The sequence below is a fragment of the Zootoca vivipara genome, chromosome Z2 (assembly GCF_965207765.1).
Source record: "Zootoca vivipara chromosome Z2, rZooViv2.hap1.1, whole genome shotgun sequence".
Taxonomy (NCBI): domain Eukaryota; kingdom Metazoa; phylum Chordata; class Lepidosauria; order Squamata; family Lacertidae; genus Zootoca; species Zootoca vivipara.
This window is the reverse complement of record NC_142585.1, coordinates 40450432-40475885: the sequence shown is the minus strand read 5'-3', so window position 1 is coordinate 40475885 and position 25454 is coordinate 40450432. Positions and strand designations below refer to the sequence as shown.

Sequence of the window (25454 nt, the reverse complement as noted above, 5' to 3'; positions counted from 1 at the left end):
GTAAGAGCTGTTCGGCAGTGGAATTTGCTGCCAAGGAGTGTGGTGGAGTCTCCTTCTTTGGAGGTCTTTAAGCAGAGGCTTGACAGCCATATGTCAAGAATGCTTTGATGGTGTTTGCTGCTTGGCAGGGGGTTGGACTGGATGGCCCTTGTGGTCTCTTCCAACTCTATGATTCTATAATATCCCTAACCCTTCTGTAACAGCTATTCTGACCACCAGCATTATAATTAATCCATCTTTTCATCTCTCCAATTCCTGTTGCATTCTTGACTCCACTCACTATTTCACCACACACCACAGCCACATCAAACATTTTCACATAAACCATAACCTCTAAAATAAAGATACAAAAAAAGCAATATCAATAACAGCAACAGCCCGCTTCCACAAGAGTCTGTTCAGCTGGAGTCAGTCAGTGCCTCTCCCTCCCAGGCAAGGTGGGAAAAGGCCTGCAAGGAAAGGATCAGGTCTTCCAGGACTCACGGCCAAGATGTATAACCAGCTCAGAGGGTCGCACTGCGAAGTACATACCGGTAAAAAAAATCCAAAATAAGGCACTTGTTTCCCAACCAGCCTAGCCTGGCATTTCTGACAACTGGCACACAGAGCGACAGGCTCTCTCTTGGCTCATCTGGACTTACTTTGCACAGGCCGTCAAGTGCTTTGTTTCATCCAAGTAGCTGGAAGAAGAGCCCCTCCCGTCGATATTCATTTCTGCAAATGCAACAGCAGGAAGTGTTTACCCAGGCTTTCCAAACCCATTGTCCGGTACACAGATTCCTAAATGGTTACAAAAACCCTGAGTCCCGGTTCTGTACACTCAACTGGAGGAAACTAATTAGTTCCAAAATCTGAGCTTTTTAATGATGATGATGATAATAATACATTGGCTCTCAGTACGTTTCCGAGCACAATTCAAAGTGTTGGTGCTGACCTTTAAAGCCCTAAACGGCCTCGGCCCAGTATACCTGAAGGAGCGTCTCCACCCCCATCGTTCTGCCCGGACACTGAGGTCCAGCGCCGAGGGCCTTCTGGAGGTTTCCTCGTTGCGAGAAGCCAAGTTACAGGGAACCAGGCAGAGGGCAGGGTGACACCCACCCTGTGGAACACCCTCCCATCAGATGTCAAGGAAATAAACAACTATCTGACTTTTAGAAGACATCTGAAGGCAGCCCTGTTTAGGGAAGCTTTTAATGTTTAACAGACTATTGTATTTTAATATTTTGTTGGAAGCCGCCCAGAGTGGCTGGGGAAACCCAGCCAGTAGGGCAGGGTATAAATAATAAATTATTACTATTATTTAATAATAATAATAATAATAATAATAATAATAATAATAATAATAATAATAATATAGCCCTGCAGTTCAAACCAGGATTTCAGAAGGTGCTCATCACTCAGGCAGGTGTGGGGAAACCCTTTACATGCTGAGGGCCACATTCCTATCTGGACAACATTTTGGGGGCCACATAGCCATGCTAGGTGGAAGGCCAAGGCAAAAGTGCATGGAACAACAAATATAAAATTTTACTTTTGCACATTAGGGTATGTTCTACACATATTCACACACCTCCATTCAGGCAAGCAGAAAGAGTTATCAGAATTCAAGGACACCTTCAAACCTGGCAAAAACACTCGTAGATTCACAGAATATAATCTTAGAATTGTAGTGTTGGGCTGGACCCTGAGGGTTATCGAGTCCAACCACCTCAATAAAGGTGTGAAGCAAGGCTGGTGATGGGGGTTTGTGACCTGGAGAGAGTCTCAAGGACCAGGCTGAGAGGCCTAGTGGGCTGCATTTAGCCCTGGGACCTTAGGTTTCCTTGCCTTGATTTATGGCATTTGAACACAAATACAGTATACTCCTCCAATGCAGAGCTCAGGACACCAAATCCCATTTTTAAAAGGAAGTGCTATAGGAATATTATTTTTCCCACACACACACACACACTTCCTAAATTTCAAATTAGGGACAGGAGATCACTGGCAAATTAGGAATAGGCTTCTATACAGTCAACAGATTGGCAGAAGAAGTTGAGGTAGGTACAGCTCCTAGAACAGGAGAGGTGTGCAGAGACCAGAGAAAGGTGAGCAGATGGGTGCCAGATTTACCATATCTTGGAGTCCTTGAGAAATTCACTCAGCCAACACTGCCACATCCTGGGAGTGGGTGTGTGGCATGTATGTGCTGAATGGGACACAGCTGTGGGCAGCTTGAGGAAGCACCTTCTGCCTTGGTGCGTGCCCATAAAAGCAAACCTATAGGGAGAGACTAGGGTGATGTCAGCAGAATATGGGAAGCTTTCTTGTTGTGAGATTTTGGAATGGGTGATCGGTGAGTTTCTTTGGACCATGGGTGGGAGCCAAGGTGGATGGCGGAGAGATGTTGGGTGGAGAGGTGTGTTAAAGGAAGACAGAAATGCTATCTGTACCTATTAATTACATAATTTGTATTAATGGCTTTATTGTGTATTTTTGTAACATCATAGTTTCTTAGCTTTCTGCACACTGCTCATATACATTTCTACATATAAAGCCATATAGAAATAGCCTGAATAAGAAAAAAGAACTTTTTCATGCAAGCAGCATGAGAAAAGATGCTTGTAGCAAAATCCCCTCTTCTTCCCAGTTTGATGAAAGAGTACAGAAGAACCACCCTAAGATCTTCAGATAAAGGGTGAGATACAAATTTTAAAATTCAATTCAAAATTCAGAAGGACTTGCCTGCAACCAACCACCTTAAAGTATGGGGCTACCAGGTCTAAACTCTGAAATGTCTCCTGTCTCTTCATGAATTATTTTATTTCCCCCGTACCTTCATTTATTTATGATGCTTATACACAAAAGTTGTCCGGGTAGCTTATGAGAAAAGCATAATCCAAAATACTTTAAAACAGAAATTATTACTTTCTCACCAGATGGTGACTTGATAGCAATCTTCAGCTCAAAGTTACAAATATCTTCAGAGGTGCTGATCTTATAATATACGCTCCTCACCTGTACAGGTCCAAATTAAAAACAAAACAGAACTCAAATTACATTTTAAGAGAGTTTGAACTCACCAGCCAAGTATTTGGCATCCAAGAATCTATCCATAATTTGTGTGAAAACCTCAGACCTGATGAAGAGTGAACTTCTAAGGCAATCTATTCATAAAAGAGAGTCTTACCTCAATAAATTCAGTTCATTTATTTAGGTCCAATAGGTTGCTCTCTGGAGCCCACTTTCTATAGGTGCTTCCAGACTCTCATTGTTTTCAGATGGGGTTCAAATAAATTAACAGCAAATTCACGTTTCACAATTGCAGTTGAGTGAGAGGCCTTCCATCACAAACCTACTTCCTCCAAAATATCAGGCTTTTTTCAACAAGACTGGGAAATTTGGGATTACACATGATTTGGCACATGGTAATCTAACCTCCCCCACCCAAAACAAATCGGAACACGTGTTCATTAAATAGCCAATGTCATCTATTCTCCCTGCAAACAAATCAGGATGAGTGCTCAGCAAACAGGTCATCTGGAAGTGACCCAAAAATGCTTAATTCACGTACATTCACTGTTGCTAAGCCGGTGTTACTGCCTGTGCGAACCTGTAAGTCATCATTCAAGGGAGCCTGGATACGTAAAATAAAAATAAAATGCAGAAAGTGATGTTAGTGTAAATTAGATCCTCATTCAGTTTGTGGGCTTTAAAAAAAAGTCCTCATGATAATTCATCAGCAAATTTTAATCCAAATTACTTCTAACAGACACATATTTGTATCTGGTTCTGCCTAATATCCACACAAATTTGCAAAGCAGTTTTCCAAAATTCAGTGGTACCTCTGGTTGTGGACAAGATCCGTTCCAGGGTGCCGTTCGCACCCCGAAAAGTCCACTACCAGAGCGGCGCTTCTGCGCATGCGCAAAGCGCGCAGAACGCTTCTGAGCATGCATGCTGAGCAGGCTGAAAAGACGCAACATGAGGTATGGCTATAAAATAACATACAAAAAGGCATTGAACTAATATATGCCATTTTTATGCATACTTGATCCCAGTACATGCATTTGGCCAGGCTTCAGATCATGCATTTTCAGAAAGTGCAAATTAGGTAGGCTTGCCTACCAGACTTTTAGAGGACATCTGTAGGCAGACCTGTTTAGGGAAGCTTTTAATGTTTAATAGATTATTGTATTTTAATACTCCTGTTGGAAGCTGCCCAGAGTGGCTGGGGAAACCCAGCCAGATGGGCGGGGTATAATATAATAATAATAATAATAATAATAATAATAATAATAATAATAATAATTGCCTTTAAATGCAAACTGAACCAAATTTCTCCCCCAGTCCAATGCACCATTTTAACATTGGAAATAGAAGAGATGGTGATTCAAAAGGCATTTCAAAGCCATTTTTTAAAAAATTAAAATCTGGCCAAACATCTATTACAGTCAGCCAACCATTAAAGAAAGTACAAATTGCAGTACTGTATCCAACTAAATTCTACTCAGAGAGACCAGCTGAAATTAATGCAGCCGAATTAGTAATGCCCATCAGCTTCAATGGGTCTACTCTGAGCAGGACTAACATTTTTATTTATTTCGTAAAATTTATATGCCACTTGATTGTAAAGAAAACCATCAACAAACAAACTGAAAGAGGTTCACAAAAAGATAAAACAATAACCCTGAGAGAAATTTACAACCCTACTTAAAAACACACAAAAGTTAAAATACTAAAGCAGATTTAAATTACCTCAACTATCTAAGCATCTGGGTAGGCTTGTCTAAAGGAGAATGTTGCAGGGAGTTCCAAAGTGCAGGTGCTGCCATAACAAAACAATCAAGTTCTTATAAATGTGGAACGGGTATTATGTGGCACCTGTAGAAGTGTCAATTCTGACTTCCGATTTGGCTTGCCATGGCAGAGGCTGTTGATTACAGCTGAGCCGTTTCGCACAGGATATTTTGAGTTTGAGATGGGAGTAATCATCCTTTCAACCCTCCCCCCCCCAGGGCCGTGGGGGCAGCTTCACCCGCAGATCGCCCAACACCAGCCTAACAAGATATGAAGAATATTTACAAGTACTGTATTTTAATCTGTGTGTTTTTTTAGCATCACTGATTTTAATTATTATTTGAAAGTTTTAAATAGCTGTTGTTAAACAGCCATCTATTAATATGATCTAGTAACAATAGGCAATGTTATTGTTTTATTTGATTTGTAAATTGCCTTAGGTTTTTCTTTACAATTAAGTGGTATATAAATTTTATGAAATAAATAAATCTTCCAGAGTCAGGACTTAAGATGACTGCTCATTGTAATTGCTGGTTACTGTAGAAAATAGCATCTAACTATTAACCAGTGGAAAACACATGTTATGGCATTTTCTAAAAGGAAGGCTAGCTGTTCCTAGACCATGGACAGCCACAGATTACCACAGGCTGGTTCTTGCAAGTACCTTGGGTCCTGGTTATTTGTTATTTATGATTCATACACTTACTTCCACAGACTTGCCAACATAATTGTTTTTTGTAAGCCTGTACTGATGAAAATCCCCATGGTTTTTGTAGGCCACTTTGACGTTCATGAACAGTGTCATCCGCTTAATGAGGATAGAATATTCGGTCAGGGCTTCAAGAGCAGTGATTGTGTCCTGTCAAATACAGCAAGGGGTTAGGAATTAGGAGCTGAGCCATAGCCAGGTTTTATTTAACTAATACATTTATGTCCTGCCTTTCAAAATATTCCTGCAGCGACATACGATTAAAAACAGCACAGTGCTACCATACTAACAAGGAGGAAACAGCAACACAATGTGAAAAATCAGCAAAACTATAAACACTTATTGTTCATTAAAAGCTCAGGAGCACAAGGCATTTTTAGCCAGACAATTGCATGGGATAATAGGAAAGCTGTCTTTGGGCCCCTCCAGGTAGGTGGTGGGGTTTCATGGAAGTAGTCTGCAACGTGCCATTAATTTAAGCACTAGCCATGGATTTATACCAGACTGTCCACACATTCTTCCACTTTATTAGTAGTTCTGTGATGCTGTCCCAATGTCCCAATGTTATTACTGCTTATAGAATAATTCTTGCCCTAAAGCAGGGATAAGCAAACTTGTTCAGCAGGGGGCCAGTCCGCTATCCCTCAGACCTTGTGGGAGGCCAGACTATATTGGGGGGGGGGGTGAATGAATTCCTATGCCCTACTAATAACCCAGAGATGCATTTTAAAGAAAAGCACACATTCTACTCATGTAAAAACACGCTGATTCCCAGACCGTCCGCGAGCCGGATTTAGAAGGCGATAGGGTCGGCCCTGGGCCTTAGTTTGCCTACCCATGCACTAAAGCGTAACAAAAGTAGAACATAATAAACTGCAACAGGAAGGAGGGTTTTAGCAGGAAGCTGAAGGATGGGGGAATGATAGGGAACAAAAATCTATGTCTGCCCCAATTTTTTTCAAGCACAATGTGGGTTTGCATATAACATCTCCCAATACCATCATAAAGACAAATCATTATGAATGCATGATAAAAAGAATGTCTGTAGGATATTTTATAATCCATCAGGCTACTTGTACATCTGGTCCAGGTGTAGGAGGGTCACAGGGGGAGAAGGGTCTTTCCCACACCTCACATCTTTTCTGTTCTTTTTAAGAACAAGTTGTAGATACCATACACGATATGCATACACAATGAAACCGACCATAAGGGTGTTTGGAAAGGGACATTTGGAATGCTATCCATATATTATCTCAGCAGTGATTACAGCAATCCTGAAAAGTAGGTCACTATGAGTGTTCTTTTCACATGGAAAATAAAAATGGGGCTGAGTTTGGGAGATCATTTTGGTTTGCCCAAGCTCACATGGTGATCTTCACCACAGCTGGGCTGCCCACATTCAAGTACTAGTGTCCAAGGCAGAAGTAGGGAATGTGTAGCCTTCCAGATGTTGCTGGGCTCAGATGGGGGCAGCCTGGGATCAACCCTGGGCAGAAGAAGGGTGTTCATCCCTATCTAGCATGGCCAAAGCTTAGGGAAGATGGGAGTTGAAGCAATGTCTGGAGGGCCCTAAGTTTCCCCATCTCTGGCTGAAAAGATTTAGGTAGGTAGCCATGTTACTCTGACACAGTCAAAATATATGAAAAAATTGTCCAGTAGCACCTTAGAGACCAACTAAGTTTATTCTTGGCATAAGCTTTTGTGTGCATGCACACTTCTTCAGATACTTTTTCATGTGTATGCACCCTTCTTCGGGTATCTGAAGAAGTGTGCATGCACACAAAAGCTTATGCCAAGAATAAACTTAGTTGGTCTCTAAGGTGCTACTCTAAGGTGGGACACGGGTGGTGCTGTGGGTTAAACCACAGAGCCTAGGGCTTGCCAATTAGAAGGTCAGCGGTTTGAATCCCCGCAACGGGTTGAACTCCCATTGCTCGGTCCCTGCTCCTGCCCACCTAGCAGTTCGAAAACACGTCAAAGTGCAAGTAGATAAATAGGTACCGCTCGGGCGGGAAAGTAAACGGCATTTCCGTGCGCTGCGCTGGTTCGCCAGAAGCGGCTTAGTCATGCTAGCCACATGACCTGGAAGCTGTACGCCAGCTCCCTCGGCCAAAAACACAAGGTGAGTGCCGCAACCCCAGAGTCAGTCATGACTGGACCTAATGGTCAGGGGTCCCTTTACCTTTACCTTTAAGGTGCTACTGGACAATTTTATATATATATTCTGGCTGAAATGTAATGCAGCACACCACAGTCTTGGCGCTGCTACCGAAAACACATATGAACATAAGATCATCTCCTTGGATCATCTCCTTGGGTCATCTAGTCCAGCCTCTAATTTTCACAGTGGCCAACCAAATGCTTGTGGGAAACCTGCAAGCAGGTCCTGAGCACAACAGCACTCTCCTTCTACTGTGGTTTCCAGCAACTGGTGTTCAGGAGCATTATTGCGTCTAACCATGGAAGCAGAGCCTAACCATCATGTTTAGTAGCCACTGATAGCTTTCTCCTTCAATAATTTGTCCAATCCTCTTTTAAAGCCACCTACACTCGTGGCCATCACTGCCTCCTGTGGGAGTGGGCTCCATAGTTTAACCATGCTCTGTGTGAAGAAGGACTTCCTTCACAAACCAGTTGTGCTACTGAAGGCAAAAGGGCTTGGTGCAAGGCCCCCAACGACATTCATAAATGGTTTGCAGATTCATGGAAGAAGGCAGTTCTTTGAATAATGACCACCCCGTGTTGGGGGATTTATTTATTTATTTGCAGAGAAGTACCTGTGTGGAGTAAAATCCACCGCCATATCTCTGCTGTTCCGACAACCACCTGATGATTGGAGTAGCGTAGTTTTGGTCTCCTTGCAGTAGAGTGGCAAGCAAGGCATAAGCTGTGGTTTCAACCATCCTGGCAGTGTTCTCTGACGGAGCGTTTGGATCTAATTTGTTGAGGGTTTCTTTCCAATAGCGATACAAAGGTGGGCCTGCTATTAAAGGAAGGCTGATGAAGATAAGTCACAGCAGGGAGGGGCAGAGTAAGGGAAGGTGCCAGAAAAAAAGTCACCTGGATATATGTACATATGTATTACAGTAAGCCCACAATTTATCGAGGAGTAACATTCCAGGGATTACTTCTAAAGCCAAATTGTGTATAGTTAAAACCCATTGGGTTCAATGGTGGGGGGGATTACCAAAGTCATTTTTCCTGGAATCCTACTCCCTTGCCGCCCCTTAACCCCCCCCCCCCAGCTGAATGTGCACAAGTTAAATGTGTCCAAGTTGTTGGCTTACTGTATTTACATTTAGAGACTGCCTTCCATACAGACATAGGAAGCTGCTTTATACCAACTGATCAATTTTAATCCAGTATTGTGTGCACTGACTAGCAAGGGCACTCTGGGGTTTCAAGGAGGGGATATTCCCAGCCCTTGCTGGAGATGGCGGGGATTGAACCTGGAACCTTCTGCATACAAAGCAACATTGAAAAGTGTCAAAGGACAGTGTGAAAAGAGGTGCACCTTCAACGTTAGGTGAAAACTGGATAGTGAAGGTGCCAGACACACCTCTGTGGGGATAGAGTTCAATAACTTAGGGGCTGCCACAGAAAAAGTCCTCTCCTTGGTAATCATTTCCCATACTTCTGAAGGTGCTGGAACCACCAAGAGGGCACCCTCTGATGCTCTCAACACCCAAGGAGTCTGTAGAGAAGGAGGCTGCCTTTCAGATACAGTGGGACCTCGACTTACGAATTTAATCTGTTCCGAATGCACACTCGTAGGTCGAAAACTTTGTAAGTTGAGTTTCCCATAGGAAAAGCAGTTTCCCATAAGAATGCATTGGAAATGGAAAAAGTCAAGGAAACCACATCTAGCTGTGAACGGGTTTTCCGTTCAGATGTCAAAAAAATTGTAAGCGCGCGGCCACTTTCCCCGCTCATAAGTCGAAAACATCGGATGTCAAGGAGCTCATAAGTCGAGGTCCCACTGTATTTGATTGAGATCAGAATCATTTAAGGGCTTTAAACACTAATGTGGGCACCTTGAATTAGGCTTGGAAACAAGCTGACAACCAGCACAGCTGTTTTAAAACGGGTTATATGAGATTTAAATGAAAACCCAGCAAGTAACTCTTGGCTGCTGCATTTTTCACCAGCTGAAGTCTAGTGCCACCATCACCACGGGAAATCGCTATAAGTTGGGGAAACGGACATTAGTTGAGTTTTTACCTTTCACAAGGGCTTCCCTCTTCAGTGCATTGTAGGCTGCGCGTGTGCCAGGCTGCCTGGATCTTGCCAGAGTGAGCGCATAAGTAGCTATTGCCAAGGAAAACGTGCTTTGTACAGAATGAAAATTTTGCAGCAAGTAATCTTTAGCTCTGTTTTTTGCATCTTCAATTCTCTGTGAAGACAAGAACCAAATGTTCTTACTTTGTTTTATTTTTTTCCTTGCTTCTGGTTACATTTGTACCATGCGCTTCCTCCAATAAGCTTCCTCCAGGAAGGAGGCAGCAGCATACATGGTTCTCCCCCCACCCTCATCTTACCATCACAACCACTCTGTGGGGTAGGTTAGGCTAAGCAATAGTGACTGGCCCAGTGAGCTTCGTAAATAATACTCTAACCATTACATAACAAGACATTGTATTGTAAATGGGCCTGGTGCTTTTCTGTTCTGCTACCAAACATCAGCATCAAACTACCCAGGGCATGAACGAACCAAAGCAGAGGAACACTTCAAGGAACACAGAAACTGCTTTAGACTAAATCAGACCATTGGTCCAGCAAGCTCAGTGTGATCTATACCAGGCATCCCCAAACTTTGGCCCTCCAGATGTTTTGGACTACAATTCCCATCTTCCCCGACCACTGGTCCTGTTAGCTAGGGATCATGGGAGTTGTAGGCCGCCCAAAACATCTGGAGGGCTGCAGTTTGGGGATGCCTGATCTACACTGATTGGCATTGGCTCCCCAGAGTTTCAGGCAGGGGGCATTACCAGTCTTACCTGGAGATGCCAAGGATTGAACGTGGAGCCTTATGAATGCAAAGCAGACCCCTGAGTTACGACCCTTCCTCAATGGCCTTTGGTCTATGTTGCTCAGTATCTACAATATATTGTAGTAGTTCTCTGGGGTTTCTCAACCCTGTCTATCAACATCAAGAATTGAACCTTGGGCCTTCTGCACGTAAGGTTGATGCTCTACCACCAAGCTATGGCCCTTCCCCAGCCCTTCCTTTAAAAATCCTGCTATCTCTAGCATTCTTGGAATCTGACTGTTGGCTTGGAGTAAAAAAATGCCATCTGTGGGAAGAAGGAAGTAATCACACCATACGCACCTGCAACGGGCAGATATGAATTGATTTTTCAAATCCAATAAGAGAGAAAGCAGTGAGATACAAAGTCTTTTCTTTCTGTTCCTTAGGTAGGGTACCCTTTTAAAAAGCAACATATACAAAAATGCAGTCAGACAGATGGTGGTGGTGGTGATAACAACAACAACAACAACAACAACAACAACAACAACAACAACAACAACAACCATTTATTATTTATACCCCGCCCATCTGGCTGGGTTTCCCCAGCCACTCTGGGCGGCTTCCAACAGAAAAATAAAACACAATAATCTATTAAACATTAAAAGCCTCCCTGAACAGGGCTGCCTTCAGATGGCTTCTGAAAGTCTGGTAGTTGTTTTCCTCTTTGACATCTGTTGGGAGGGCTTTCCACAGGGCAGGCGCCACTACCGAGAAGGCCCTCTGCCTAGTTCCCTGCAACTTGGCTTCTCGCAACGAGGGAACCACCAGAAGGCCCTCGGTGCTGGACCTCAGTGTCCGGGCAGAATGATGGAGGTGGAGACGCTCCTTCAGGTATACTGGACCGAGGTTATTTAGGGCTTTAAAGGTCAGCACCAACACTTTGAATTGTGCTTGGAAACATACTGGGAGACAATGTAGATCTTTCAAGACCGGTGTTATATGGTCTCGGCGGTCGCTCCCAGTCACCAGTCTAGCTGCCGCATTCTGGATTAGTTGTAGTTTCCGGGTCACCTTCAAAGGTAGCCCCACGTAGAGCGCGTTGCAGTAGTCCAAGCGGGAGATAACTAGAGCATGCACCTCTCTGGCTAGACAGTCTGTAGGCAGGTAAGGTCTCAGCCTGCATACCAGATGGAGCCGATAGACAGCTGCCCTGGACACAGAATTGACCTGCGCCTCCATGGACAGCTGTGAGTCCAAAATGACTCCCAGGCTGCGCACCTGGTCCTTCAGGGGCACAGTTACCCCATTCAGAACCAGGGAATCCTCCACACCTGCCCACCTCCCGTCTCCCACGAACAGTACTTCTGTCTTGTCAGGATTCAACCTCAATCTGTTAGCCACCATCCATCCTCCAACCGCCTCCAGGCACTCACACAGGACCTTCACTGCCTTCATTGGTTATCTAGTTATCTCTCGCTTGGACTACTGCAATTACTACAATTGTGTGTAGTAAATGGCCTTCATGATATACCTCACAAAAGCAACACACAAGACAAATCTGAGCATAAATTAAAACAAAGCCATTTTCAGAACTGCAAATAATTAAAACTTAAAATTGCTATTGTTTTGTTGGAAGAAATCCCCATGGAAGGTGACAGTGCTTTGGGTCAAAAAAGTAGTACAAAACTTAATTGCTGCTCCCCCCTATATTGCTGCCCTATAGGTAGGGATGAGATGGAAATGCAATTCATTTCACAATTAAAGATGAACCCATCCAATTTGCACTTTCTGAGACAATATGAGAACTGAAACATAGCCATCATCCAAAATTAAGACTTATCTGAATTTGTAATGCAGTTCTCCAAACAATATGTACAAAAATGTATATATTATGAGAAAGTGTTCATAAAAATGCATATATAGGTGAAAATAATAAACAAAAATGCAAAGATACAAAAATTCATTGCATTAGCCAAAACTGCATACAAAAATCTGCTTGAAGTGAGATTTGCACCAAAATGCTGAGAAATTTTCACGAGTCTTTTGTAAAACAATAAATAAATAGCAAATCACTGCAAAAATAAGAATTAGAAAAATGAGAAACTGGAGAAACTGAAATTGGCAAGTTTGTTCACCTCTATTTCCCTATCTCTGTCTACCCTGTTTTTCCGAAAATAAGACGTAGCCATAAAATAAGCCATAGCAGGATTTTTAAGCATTCAAGGAATATAAGCCATACCCTGAAAATAAGACATAGTAATAGGCGCAGAAGCCATGCTGGCTGCAGAAGAAGGGGGGGGGGAGACATCCCCTGAAAAGAAGGCATAGTATGTTGTTGTTTTTAAGGAAAAATAGATATAAGACGGTGTCTTATTTTCGGAGAAACACGGTAATGGTGGGAGCCCTATAGTGGATGAGTTGTACTAACAAGAAAGGCCACATCTAAATCATAACTTTCTCTCAGTTGCTAGCTGGAAAATGAATTCCTGGAAAGAAAGAAAAAAAAACAGTTTCCTTACCTGTAGTTTTACGGGTTGGTAGCTTGAAATCTCCCTGAAAGATCCATCTGCCATTTGACAGTTGTCAATCATCCACGTCAGAGAATTGCACACAGAATTCTTATCAACAGCCACATACTGGCTCACTTGTCCCAAAATCCTTAAGGCAAAAGCTGTCATCCTGCCCCCATCAACCAAATAAAACAAAATCTGAGGAACATCTGAGCTGGCTGCTAATTTTGAAATTAACTCCTACCCGCACCCTGCACACACACATTTGGGTTCTGCAATTCTGAGAGTACAAATAAAGTATTCCATGGCAAATATTTAAGGTTAGTTTTCTGACTGAGCATCAAACTTGATGCCTGCTGTATTTACACTGTGCTGGCCTATGGCTTTAAACAATAACGTTTCATTCCTTCACTAAGGCAGCTGTCCGATATGCAATTACCAGGGAGCAAGTCCAGAGAACCCAGAGGATCTTACTTCTTGGTAGACTTGTCTAGGATTGCACTGTAAATGTGTGACCTTTCCACCCCTTTGGACTTATAACCACAGCTGCTGTGAATCACTCTTTTGCTTATACCAGGAGCTCCAGAGGTAGGAAGTGCCACAACGTTTGGTGTGAACCTAAGGTAGAAAGATGGCAGCTGGTGGCAGAGGGCTGCTGCTACCTGTAAACAAACTAGCAAGAAGTGCTTGGTGTCGCTTGGGAATTCTAAGAAGCCAACAGCAACCCTCGGTGACAACTGGAGCAGCTCTGGAAGATTGTGTCTGCCACCTTGATTCAAAACGGTGCCCAATAGTATCCAAACATAGATGGAAGCCTGCTCATTCCCCAGAGTGGCTTGGGAAACCCAGCCAGATGGGCGGGGGTATAAATAATAAATTAATTTCAGGAACCCCCTTGCAAAATCTTTTACAATATCTTGAGAGATGCCTAACTTGGTGCAGATTTGAAAAGTTGAGTCTGCCATCTTGATTCAAAATGGGATCCTGCGGTATCTAAACACAAACAGAAACCTGATCCTCAAGCTTAGAACCCATTGTGTCAAATTGTGCTACTATATACTGTAATAAGAACTATATTTTTTTACTATTTATGGAGAACTCACCAGGCACTGGGCTCCCCATTCTCCCACATACTGTATGAGAAATCTTTTTTCTGGAATGACAGGATGCTGACAAGTCCTAGAAGGTACATAACGCAGCGTATTCAACGTTTATTCCACTCATGCCACTACTTCAAACATTAGGAGATAATTCACATTGACTATCATCTCCAGAAAGAGCAAACAACATCCCAATGATGCCAAAGTACCCTGCAATTATGCCAATCGTTAGCCTCTAGATGGAGGAGACTCTTGAGAGTCCCATGGACTGCAAGAAGATCAAACCTATCCATTCTGAAGGAAATCAGCCCTGAGTGCTCACTGGAAGGAGAGATCGTGAAGCTGAGGCTACAATACTTTGGGCCACCTCATGAGAAGAGAAGACTCCCTGGAAAAGACCCTGATGTCGGGAAAGATGGAGGGCACTAGGAGAAGGGGACGACAGAGGATGAGATGGCTGGACAGTGTTCTCAAAGCTACCAACATGAGTTTGACCAAACTGCGGGAGGCAGTGGAAGACAGGAGTACCTGGCGTGCTATGGTCCATGGGGTCACAAAGAGTCGGACACGACTAAACGACTAAACAACAACAAATTATCATCACAAGGTACACTGGTGATCATGCAGGGTGATCATGCAAGGACTTCAGGTCTACCTTACCTTGAAAGAGCACAAGGGAATACTAATTTACCTTCTTTCAGCTTCTTCCTCAGGTTAACTTTTGGAGTGATAGTCTCTGGGCCAAGTATGTCCCAGCTGTCTGTCCTTTCCAGGTAGTCATATGCATAAAAGATTGGCACAACATTCATAAGCTCAGTTTCTGCACTCCCCTTTGGGAGGTTGACAAGAAGATTTAGCCCTTCTGGGCTGACAGCTACATTAATCACTTCACCTAGAAGAATTCCTGCAAAAGAAAAATGGTACCATGAAATCCTGTCCTTTTTGTTGGCAGGTGGATGGAGATTGTCCATGCTGCTGAGTTGGTATAAAATACGGGGCCTTTGTGGAGGTGAGGCCCAGATACTGGAACACCCTCCCAGGAGAGCTCTACTGTTAGCTACTTTTCACAAGGCGGTTAACACTCACTTTATTCCTATTCTCTGAGTAACAGGTTAGATTACACCAAGGGTGGGGAACCTCAGGCCCAGGGGCCAAATGAGGCTCTCCAAGTCTCTATCTTGCCCTTGGAACTCTCACCAGACCATACACCCCTCTTCCCAAGCCACATACCTCACTGGCCCTGGTTTGAACCCATCATGTTTTTGCCTGGCTGGAATGTGTCCTTAAACTCTTGCTTACTAGGGTAGAGGAAAGAGAGGCACCTGTGAGTGTGTGTGGAGACTAACCTGCTGTTCAAAGTTAAAATTTACATTTGTTGTTCCACTCACTTTTGTCTCTGGGCCTGCTCACCACTAGCCAAAGGCCCTCAGAAGGTTCCACGCATGGAAATGTGGCCCTCAGGCTGAAAAGGGTTCCCTGTCCCCTAGGTTAGATACCAGATACAGAGCCTTCACAGTGGTGGCCCAGTATCTGTGGACTTTCTTTCCGCAGGAAACATATATGACTCTATCATGTGTTTGTTTGTTTGCTTGCTTGCTTGCTCATTTATTCATTGCATTTATACACTGCTTTTTCTGCCAAGGCACCAAACTAAAACAAAGAAAGAAAGTTGACTGGGCAGGGAGGGAGCAGTTACTTTTGTTGTTTATGCCTTCCTCACTTGTGCTTTTCTTCCTCAAGACTGCCGACCTTTTAAAAGCTTTTGTTTCAATCCACTTTTAATTCATGCCCCTGCTTAGATGTGCTTTATTACTGCTCTTTTTGAAATATTATAGTATTAACTCTGTCGTCTGCTGCCTTGTGACAGGTTTTTAAAATCCTTTAATTAATTAATTAATTAATTAATTAATTAATAATATCTTTATTACGGTCATAGACCAGCAAAAAAGAAAACCAATAATACATAAAATAGATAGTTCTTGAGTATCATCTTTGAACAATACTGTTTCATAATCCTATTTTAAATTAAAATTGGGTTAAAATTTAATGAGGGATAGTTCCCTTTAACTATTATCCGCTGAGAATTAATAGGCGGCTTTATCACTGTTATTGATTGATGTCACGGTGTGTCTTGACGCATAGTAACAAAATTTAGCTACATTCTTGGTGCACTCTGGATTAAAATCCGCTAGTAGGTATCTAGTAAGCATTTCTGTTGAGCGGCCTGGTAAGTTTTTTAACAAGGGATCAATTAACTCCTTCCTCGTGTCTCGATACAATGTGCAATGGAGGAGGACATGACTTATAGATTCAATCTCCTTGTTATCACAAGGACATAGTCTCTGTTCTACCGGAATCTGGAGATATCTACCAGTTAACAACGCCGAGGGTAGAGCATTGAAACGAGCCCTAGTGAAGGCCCACCAATATCTAGGATTTTCTAACGTTTTTAAATAATTAGCTAGATAATTTAATCAATGCTCGTACAGTTGTCCATGTATTAAGGAAAGTCGGGTTAAGTTGTTTTGTCGATCAATATCCGAAATTCTTTCCTTAATTAGCTTTTTCGCTCTTTCCCATCCCATGGACAGAGTGGACCCCACCGGCAGTCCATACGATGCTAATTTCTTTTGGATGGTCTGCTCCCATGTAGATCGGAATCTATCAGTGAAGATTAGGGGGAGAAGGCCATTTGGAGTCTTATTCACTTTTAGCCAGTACAGTAGAGCTGATTGCCATACTTTGGATTCTATTTCCTGTAATCCAGCTTCCAATCGTAAGGCTGCATTAGGAACGCATTTGGGCGTGAGGAATATAGATCTTAAGAATCCCGATTGGATTTTCTCATACGCATCCAATTTAGAGGTTATCATAAATGGGGCGCCATACAGTAGTTGGGCTAGTGGTTTGGCCGCAAATAACTTGAGGGCTGCTGGGATATAATCCCCCCCTGTTGAGCGATGGTATCTTACAATCGCAGCCGCACTCCTTTGTGCTATCAAGGATGCATGCTTAACATGCGCCGTGTTCTTCCTGGAGGATTGGAAGACTACACCCAAGTACTTAAAGCAGGTCACCTGCTCGATAGGTTGGTTATCTATTTGCCAGCTAAATGTTTTCCTTTTATTGGAAAATATCATTATTTTAGTTTTTTGAAAGTTCACTAAAAGCTGTTCCACCTGGCAGTATTGTGCCAGTTTGTTTAATGCTCTTTGTAGGCCAACACGGGTCTGTGACAGAATGACCGCATCATCTGCATAGAGTAAAATGGGGGTCCTTTGGTTCGTCAATTTGGGGGGATGCGAGTCTGCCTCTTCTATCTGGATGATAAGAGAGTTAATATAAATATTAAACAGGTGAGGGGCCAGAATACATCCCTGTTTAACCCCTTTTGTTGTTTTGATTGGGTTCGAGAGTAGGCCTTCTCGATTACATCTTACTCGCAGGTAAGTATTAGTGTATAATTTGAATATTAAAAGCAGTAATCACCGATCTATAGATGATTTAATGAGTTTATCCCAGAGGCGGGTGCGTGGGATCGAATCGAAGGCAGCTTTAAAATCGATAAATGCTGCAAAGAGTTGAGTGTTGAATTGAGAGGTGTATTTCTCAGCCAGATGTTGGAGAGTTAGGCAATGGTCTAGTGTTGATCTTCCCTGTCTAAAGCCTGCTTGAGCATTGTTAAGTATATTATCCGATTCTATCCACGTATACAGCTTCTCACTCAAATAACTGGTGTAAAGTTTGCTTAAGATGTTCAAAAGACTTATTGGCCTGTAGTTGTTCGGATCATCTCTTGGGCCATTTTTTATAGATGGGAATAATAATTGACAGCCCCCAGTCCTCTGGGATCTGAGTTGTTCTGTCAATATGAGAGAAGAGGGCCACTAATACGGGTGCCCACCAATTCGGGTCGATTTTAAACACTTCCGGTGGAAAGTCGTCATGACCTAGCGCCTTTCCATTCTTTAGCTGGGCAATCAAATAGTGTATGTTCTCCATCGTAGGTGGTGGCCATGGTTGGAGTTGCTCTTCCAAAATATCTAACGAAAGTAGAGGAGTGTTGGCTTCCCTATACAGGTTGTGGAAATGTGCCTACCAGGTTGATACTGTTATACAGGATGATAAGTGTGTTATCTCCTGTGTTGGGTAGCCTGTGACTAGCCTCCAGAATAATGACGGGTTTTTGTGCTTGGTAGCCTCTATTAGTTGTTGCCAGTGCCGCATCAGGTTGGACCGTTTTTTTGTAGCTTTTTTTGATTTCCATCATAAGATACTTTTTATGCTCAGAGGGATCTTCCCTGTGGTCATTAATTAATAAATGTAAATAAATATTTCAACAAGCATTGCTCTTGAGCAGATTATGATTTGTTTGATGTTCCTCGTGCATTTTACTTCTTGCTCTCAGGATTGCCCTTGTAAAACTCAGCAGGGAGGAGGAAAGGGAGGAAACTAGAATTAGTTGGCTCTGCTTGTCGTTGGCTCTATCGCCACCTACTGTTGGGGTCCCTGCCTTACTCCCTACCAGTCCAAATGGGCACCAGTCACCACAGTTACAACTTATAAACTGCTTCAATCATCACCAATAGAGAAGCAGGATTTTTAAACAGAAGTCTTCGGAAGAGATATGAACATAAGACAAGGCTTGCTAGATCATGCCACCAATCCAGTATTCTGATGGACTAGTGGCCAGCCAGATGCTTATGCAAAGCCCACAACCAGGGCATAAGGGCAAGAGACATCTCTCAATCATATACCCCAGCAACTGGAATTGTCAGAGGCATCCTGCCATTAATCCCAATATGAGTAGACTGCCATCATTATCAGCAGCCACCAATAAGCTTATCCTGCATTACAAATACATGACATGAAATCTGATTCAAGGCTAAAAATGCTTGTAATATTTAGAGGCTTAAAAGTAGCAAAAAATGTGATTGAAATAACTGTGCTCCATCCACTCCATTTTACCTTTAATATTCAGAGTCCTCTCAACTTTTGTCTTAGGGACCATGTTTGATGGTATCCTGTAACGAAATTCCTGCTGTCTTTCCACTGTCCCTGTTGTTGAAAATACATGTGGAGAAACCATGGAAATTTATTGTGTTACATATGCCATTACTAGAGCTAAATAATCTGTGTGCTATGTTAGCCTTATTTATTTCACATTTCCTTCCCGCCTTTCAAAGGTACACATTTGCAATGGTCAGACCTAGATCTTCAACACCGTGGTGTACCTGCAGACTAAGGCTGGGGGAGTAATTTTGTTTGATTCACATTTAAAGCCAAATCTACATAAATCAGACTTCCTGAAACAATTACATCAGGGATGTCCAACAGGTATATTGCGATCTATTAGCTCAACAACTTTTGTAGATCACTGCCAGTTTTTTAAATAGTGGGAGTAGATCTCAGTCTCTTGAACGCTGTACATGCCTGAATTGCATGAGCCAAAACCCAGCTGTTCTTTGAAATTCACATTCAAATGAACTTTTCAATGCAGTTTGCCAACCAAGCAATGTGTATGGAAAATGCATATACTTTGCTAGGTAAAGTGCACTTAAAAATGCATCTAGTCATGAAAAAAAAATTGCTCCACAAAAATGTATGTGTTAGGTAAAACTGCATACAAAACGTGTATATTAGGAGAAACACGCACTAAAATTCTGATGAATTTTCATAAGGACTTTTATAAAAATGCAAAATGTCATGGAAATGTGGAGAAGTGAACTTTAGATTACGAAACTGGCAAATTCACCCAACCTTACTTCTGACTGTGCTCATATCTGATGTCAATGCTATAATGATGCTAACTGACATGGGAATAGTTACAGGTAGGTAGCCGTGTTGGTCTGACGTAGTCAAAACAAAATAAAAAAAATCCTTCCAGCAGCACCTTAGAGACCAACTAAGTTTGTCATTCTTCAGATCTGAAGAAGTGTGCATGCACCCGAAAGCTCATACCAATGATAAGATAAGATATCTTTATTGTCATTGTCCCCTTGCGGGAACAACGAAATTACTCGGTTGCTACATCCACTCAGATAAAGCATTCCGCATAATGCAAAATTACAAAACCTAACTAAAAACAGTAAATATAATACAAATAACAAATAAAATAAGATGAAATCAAAGTCCAGGCTTTCCATTTAAGGCCAAAATCGCTCTAGAGAAGAAACTGTTCCTGAGACAGCTCGTTCTTGCCTGCATAGTTCTATATCTCTGTCCCGATGGCAGGAGCTGAAAGAAATGGTGACCAGGGTGCGTTGGATCTCTTGATATGTCTAGTGCTTTTCTATGGCACCTGGTGGTGTAGATTTGTTCTAAGGTGAAGAGTGAGCAGCCAATAATGCTCTCTGCTGTTTTAATAATTCTACACAATGACAAACTTAGTTGGTCTCTAAGGTGCTGCTGGAAGGAATTTTTTCACATGGGAATGAGCTCCATTTTAATTCAATGGATCTCACTTCTGCATAGACATAGTTAGGATTGGAACTGGCTTATAAGGAAAGGATCACAGGAGAGTTTGGGAGGCAGGAGACACACTATGCAATGACTTTTTAAAAAATAAAAACCCACATGCTAGTTCCCTTTGTAAAATACCAGCAGCGTCCTGCCTGGCATTGCTCGTGAAGTCTAAGAAACCAATAAAAAAAAAAAACCAGTGCAGTTTTGAAATCAATGCATTTTAAAAAGTTTCATCCTGCTGCCTTGATTTAAAATGGCATCCAATTGTATCCGAATATAGACAAAAAACCACCCCTTGACCTCAGGAACCATGAAAAATTTTGTTATATCTGAAGAGGTGACCAAATACAGGGTGAACCTTTCAAAATAAATAGTGTTATCCATACAGTGCAATCCTATACATGTCTACTCCTTAGGAGACTCTTCTGAGATCAAAGGTGCTTATTCCCAGGTATGTGTGTATAGAACTAGTGCCCAAGTGACTGTTCTAACAGCAAATTACATGAGCATTATCTGAACGCTTATCTGAAAGAGAAAGAATGGATCAGGAAAACTGAATGGAAGAAAGAAAAGAAGGGTAATTTGCCATACCATAAATGCCCTGTGGGTCCAGTGTGTGACCTTCGTGAATTTCCTTTCTTATCCCTTCAGGCTAAAACCAAAGAATAAGGAGATAACATTATGCAGTCCTATCAAGGAACATTTGCTTATTCATTCCCCCACCCCAAGAATCTCTAGCAAAGACTAATTTTTAAAATATCACAGTTGTACATGCAACACACACAAACACCCCAACAACTTTATTTTGGGACTGAAGTCCCTGCTAGTGGGGGCTGCAGTTCATTTAAAACTGAATCAACGGAGTGAAACATTAAATTACAACTAGCAACGTTATGTGCAACAGAAGTTACAAATGTTCCCTGCAAAGGGGGACTGAGAGGCCACCAGAAGGAAAGGATGTGGCAATCAGGCACCCTCCATCATTCCAGGTACAGATACAGCTCCAGCTCAGTTTTTTCCTAGAGCTACCATGCCCTCCCACCGCTGAGGTTACCAGAAGGAGAGGAAGTAGCAGCCTTTCCACTGTCCTTAAATCCAGCTATGTGGCTTACATTCTGCTGAATTTTGCAACTAAGAACTTGCCATCCTGGGCTTGCTTTCCCCCCTCCTCGTCCCTGGTCCCTTTAATATGTTGTGAGAGGGATTACAATCATGAGTATTTTATAAACAATCATTTATTTCTGATTTGCAGGGGTGGGAAGGCTTTTCAAGAAAAATAGCTTGATCTTACCACAACTCTTAATGTTCTCACAAGAACTTCATTGACAGAATCACCCTTCAGTGTAAAGTTGATGGTGTGGAGGCCTGTCTCCAGAGGGAGAATCTTGAATGTTGCTAAGGCAACCGATGATCCCTGGAGTTCCCGACGCCTGCAGCTGGTTTCTTGGATACCTTGCTGTCCAGTGCTGGAGCCTCCCAAAAGGCAAATGCCTTCACCCACAGATACCTTAGTGCAATACTAAAGCATGTGCCAAAAAGGGTTAGAAGAGGTTTCCATCAGTGACTCAGTAACATGTAGCTTACAACAGCGTTTCTCAACCGCTGTTCCGCGGCACACTAGTGTGCCGCGAGACGCTGGCTGGTGTGCCGCGACGTGCGGCGACGAGAAGGGCGATTTGCATTGTCACGTGCCTGGCGGCCGCCAATAGTAAACACTGACCCGCCGGAAAGGAAGCTGGCCGGGTCACGACGCGGGGCGAGCACAGCTCTCAACAGCCACCACCACGGGAGGGTGGTTTTAGACAAACTTAAAGAAGCTGGCTGGATGAGCTCAACCTGAAACTTGCTGAGCAAAGGATTGTGCTGGCAGAGAAATCAGTGGCTTGTGAAGCCTTATTACAGGAGATTGCAACCAACACAGCAATTGGCAAGTGTTTCTTACAGTCATAATTATATAGTCAATATAGGGCGGCACAGAGTTAAATTTTTTAACTTTTTTAATGGTGGTGTGCCTCGTGATTTTTTTCATGGAACAAGTGTGCCTTGGCCCAAAAAAGGTTGAGAAACACTGGCTTACAAGCATGTGCAAAGCGGTATTTTCTTTCGTTTGCCCTGAATCTTCCAACATTAAGCTTTATTGGATGTTGCCTAGTTCTAGAGTTATGACAGTTCTAGTGTTCACACCTCTTCATAGCTGCCAAGCTCTCCCTTTTTTTAAGGGAAATTCCATTATGCCTAATAGGCTTCCTCACGAGAAAAGGGAAAACTTGGCAGCTATGCACCTCTTCTCTGATTCAGAATGGAAAGGAAAGTGGATGCGCAGTTCTGGCATCTGGTGAAATGTGGACATGTTTCAGTGAATGTATTGTTGTAAGAATTTTAAGGTTATATATATAATAATTGTTCATAAACATGTACATGAATGTACAGGCACATGTCTGAAGCAGCACAGGAAGACAGGCCTGACTGACACCATTTTGACTCTCTCTGACCAGGTGTTCCTCTGCAAGGAAGAAGGGGAGTGGGAAAAACCTTCCTATTGTCTCAGGAATTAAAGTGATTATCCCTGGCATCCTGATATCTGAGTGCCAGACAAAAGGGTGTGATTAACTTGGCTGGGGAACAGGGAAATGTAAATATCTCTCTTTTTTTACTTGTTTAGGTTTTGGGGGCAGGGGGCAGGATCCAGGATGCTCAGATTACTGCCACCAGACCTCCCCTTTCATGATGTATCTATGATGAATTTAGGGAGGGTGGTCTTGGGCTACACCCCTTCTGTGACGTATGGGTGATGCTTCTGGGGGGGTGGGCGGAAACCAATTTCAAATTTCTTTTTAAGGACAGGACACCTTTGTTTGGGGTTCCTTCCTTGTTCTCCTGCATGAGGGGAAGGGTCCTGTTGCAACAGCAAAAATAAAGGCTTTGCTTCTCAAAATTCTCTGGTTGGCCTCTGTTATATTCTCCGACTGATGGAGAACCCAATAAGGGCTCTTGTGTACCCCATAAGGCAATAAGGGCAGATTTTTGCTTATAACAGTATTCAACATAGCAGAGAACGACCCGGTGTAAATAGCAGCTAAGCAGGAAGAGCAAGCTCTCTCACACACATTACAGAGTTTTGTGAGGCTACTTACTGAGACTTATTGGATGTGCTACAGGCACACACAGGGATTTATATTATAAAGTGGTTTTTAAAATAGAAATTTTGCATTCATAATCTCAATGGAACCATTGAAATTTTGGTAATTTTTGAACTGTTGCGAAATTTTGTTTCACTCGCTCTTCCGGTGTTAAGTCTCATCACTTACAGGGAACAATATGCTCTAGTTTCTCATTTCTCCAATATTAAATTTAGTTCTCCACATTTCTGCAGGAATCTTCTTTTTTTAAAAAAAAACCTAATGAAAATTACTCAGCATTTTAGTGCAAATTCATAAGCACTTTTTTGTAAGCAGTTTTGAAATGTATTAAGAGTTTTGTAATGTATTAATGCAGTTTTGTAATGTATTAAGAGAAATTGCTTGCAAAAAATGCATTTTTACATGTTATTTTCAGTAATGTATACATTTAAATGCATACTTTAAATTTTTATGTGCAGTTTTTAACCAAACATTGGTTGGAGAACCATATCATAAAATTGAGATAAGTGTGAATTTCAGAGGATGGCTATGCTTGGGTTCTGATATTGTTTTGGAAAGTGTGAATCTGATAGATTTTTTTTTTATGTGAACTGAATCCAACATTTTCCCCATCCCTAACTGTTAGCAACATTTTCTGTCAGAGCCTTACCCTGGTTCTGGAACCTTTGTAATTGTAAACAGATCCTCTCAATTCTATTTGTTCCCCACGGACAACAGAGTAGGGAATATGCACATCTATGAAGACATTTTTCATTACCTGCACCTGAAGTGCATCAGCAACACAGATACCTGTGTGAAAATCAAACAAGCAAACAAACAACATCATTTGTAAGTAGTACAGTGGTACCTCGGTTTATGAACACAATTGGTTCCGGAAGTCTGTTCATAAACTGAAGCGTTCATAAACTGAAGCGAACTTTCCCATTGAAAGTAATAGAAAGTGGATTAATCCGTTCCAGACGGTCCACGGAGTAACCGTTCATAAACTGAAGCGAACTTTCCCATTGAAAGTAATGGAAAGTGGATTAATCCGATCCAGACGGGTCCACGCAATACTTAAACTGAAGCGTTCATAAACTGAAACATGGGTGTAATTGGTTCCGGAAGTCTGTTCATAAACTGAAGCATTCATAAACTGAAGCGAACTTTCCCATTAAAAGTAATGGAAAGTCAATTAATCCGTTCCAGATGGGTCCGCGGCGTTCATAAACCAAAAATTCATAAACCGAGGTGTTCATAAACCGAGGTTCCACTGTATTTAGTAATTAATTAACCAGTCGGTATTTAATAGCATTTAATAATGCTTTTTTTAAAACTACTGATGCACTTTATACATATGGGTGAGCAATATGGTTAGTGCTAACAGAATAGCTTATCATGTTTATTGAAATACCATTAAAATGCTTTCAGGGAAGGAAGGGCTTTTTGTTTTAAATCTGCAGATTGATGTAGGAAATGGAACAGAATGGAATCATGAGTCAAACATGTGGAAGTTTATCCATTCCTTGTGATGATGGTTAACATCGTGGATGCTTTGATGGAATTGCTTTATTTTGAATTTTAATTATGTATGGATTTTATCACTGATGTTACAAACAACTTAGAAGGCCATATTGGCATGTAAGCAGTATATAAAACCCATTTTCTGATCTTAATGCCCTTACCAGGCAGTGCAGGGGAAGATGGGTTTAAAGTTGTCCGGGTTGGCAGCCATCTCGTGCCAAAATATTCCATGCTTTAACTATGCACAATACAAAGAAGCACTTTCTTTTTTCATCCTGA

At 42.2% G+C, this 25454-nt stretch overlaps 1 protein-coding gene across 2 annotated transcripts in view; it reads right to left on the bottom strand.

The window, feature by feature from the left end:
- Window positions 1-25454, bottom strand: part of C5 (complement C5) — a 70193-nt gene that overhangs the window by 12238 nt on the left and 32501 nt on the right. For both annotated transcript variants that reach the window (XM_035113409.3, XM_088664953.1), the window contains 14 exons: window positions 24322-24461; window positions 21824-22051; window positions 21124-21184; window positions 19036-19125; window positions 14759-14971; window positions 14071-14146; window positions 12977-13136; window positions 10818-10913; window positions 9710-9881; window positions 8266-8471; window positions 5486-5638; window positions 3554-3616; window positions 2916-2997; window positions 642-714 (listed from right to left, as the gene is read on the bottom strand). In XM_035113409.3, the coding sequence (XP_034969300.3) occupies window positions 642-714; window positions 2916-2997; window positions 3554-3616; window positions 5486-5638; window positions 8266-8471; window positions 9710-9881; window positions 10818-10913; window positions 12977-13136; window positions 14071-14146; window positions 14759-14971; window positions 19036-19125; window positions 21124-21184; window positions 21824-22051; window positions 24322-24461 (1813 nt within the window). The remainder of the gene's footprint in view (window positions 1-641; window positions 715-2915; window positions 2998-3553; window positions 3617-5485; window positions 5639-8265; window positions 8472-9709; window positions 9882-10817; window positions 10914-12976; window positions 13137-14070; window positions 14147-14758; window positions 14972-19035; window positions 19126-21123; window positions 21185-21823; window positions 22052-24321; window positions 24462-25454) is intronic.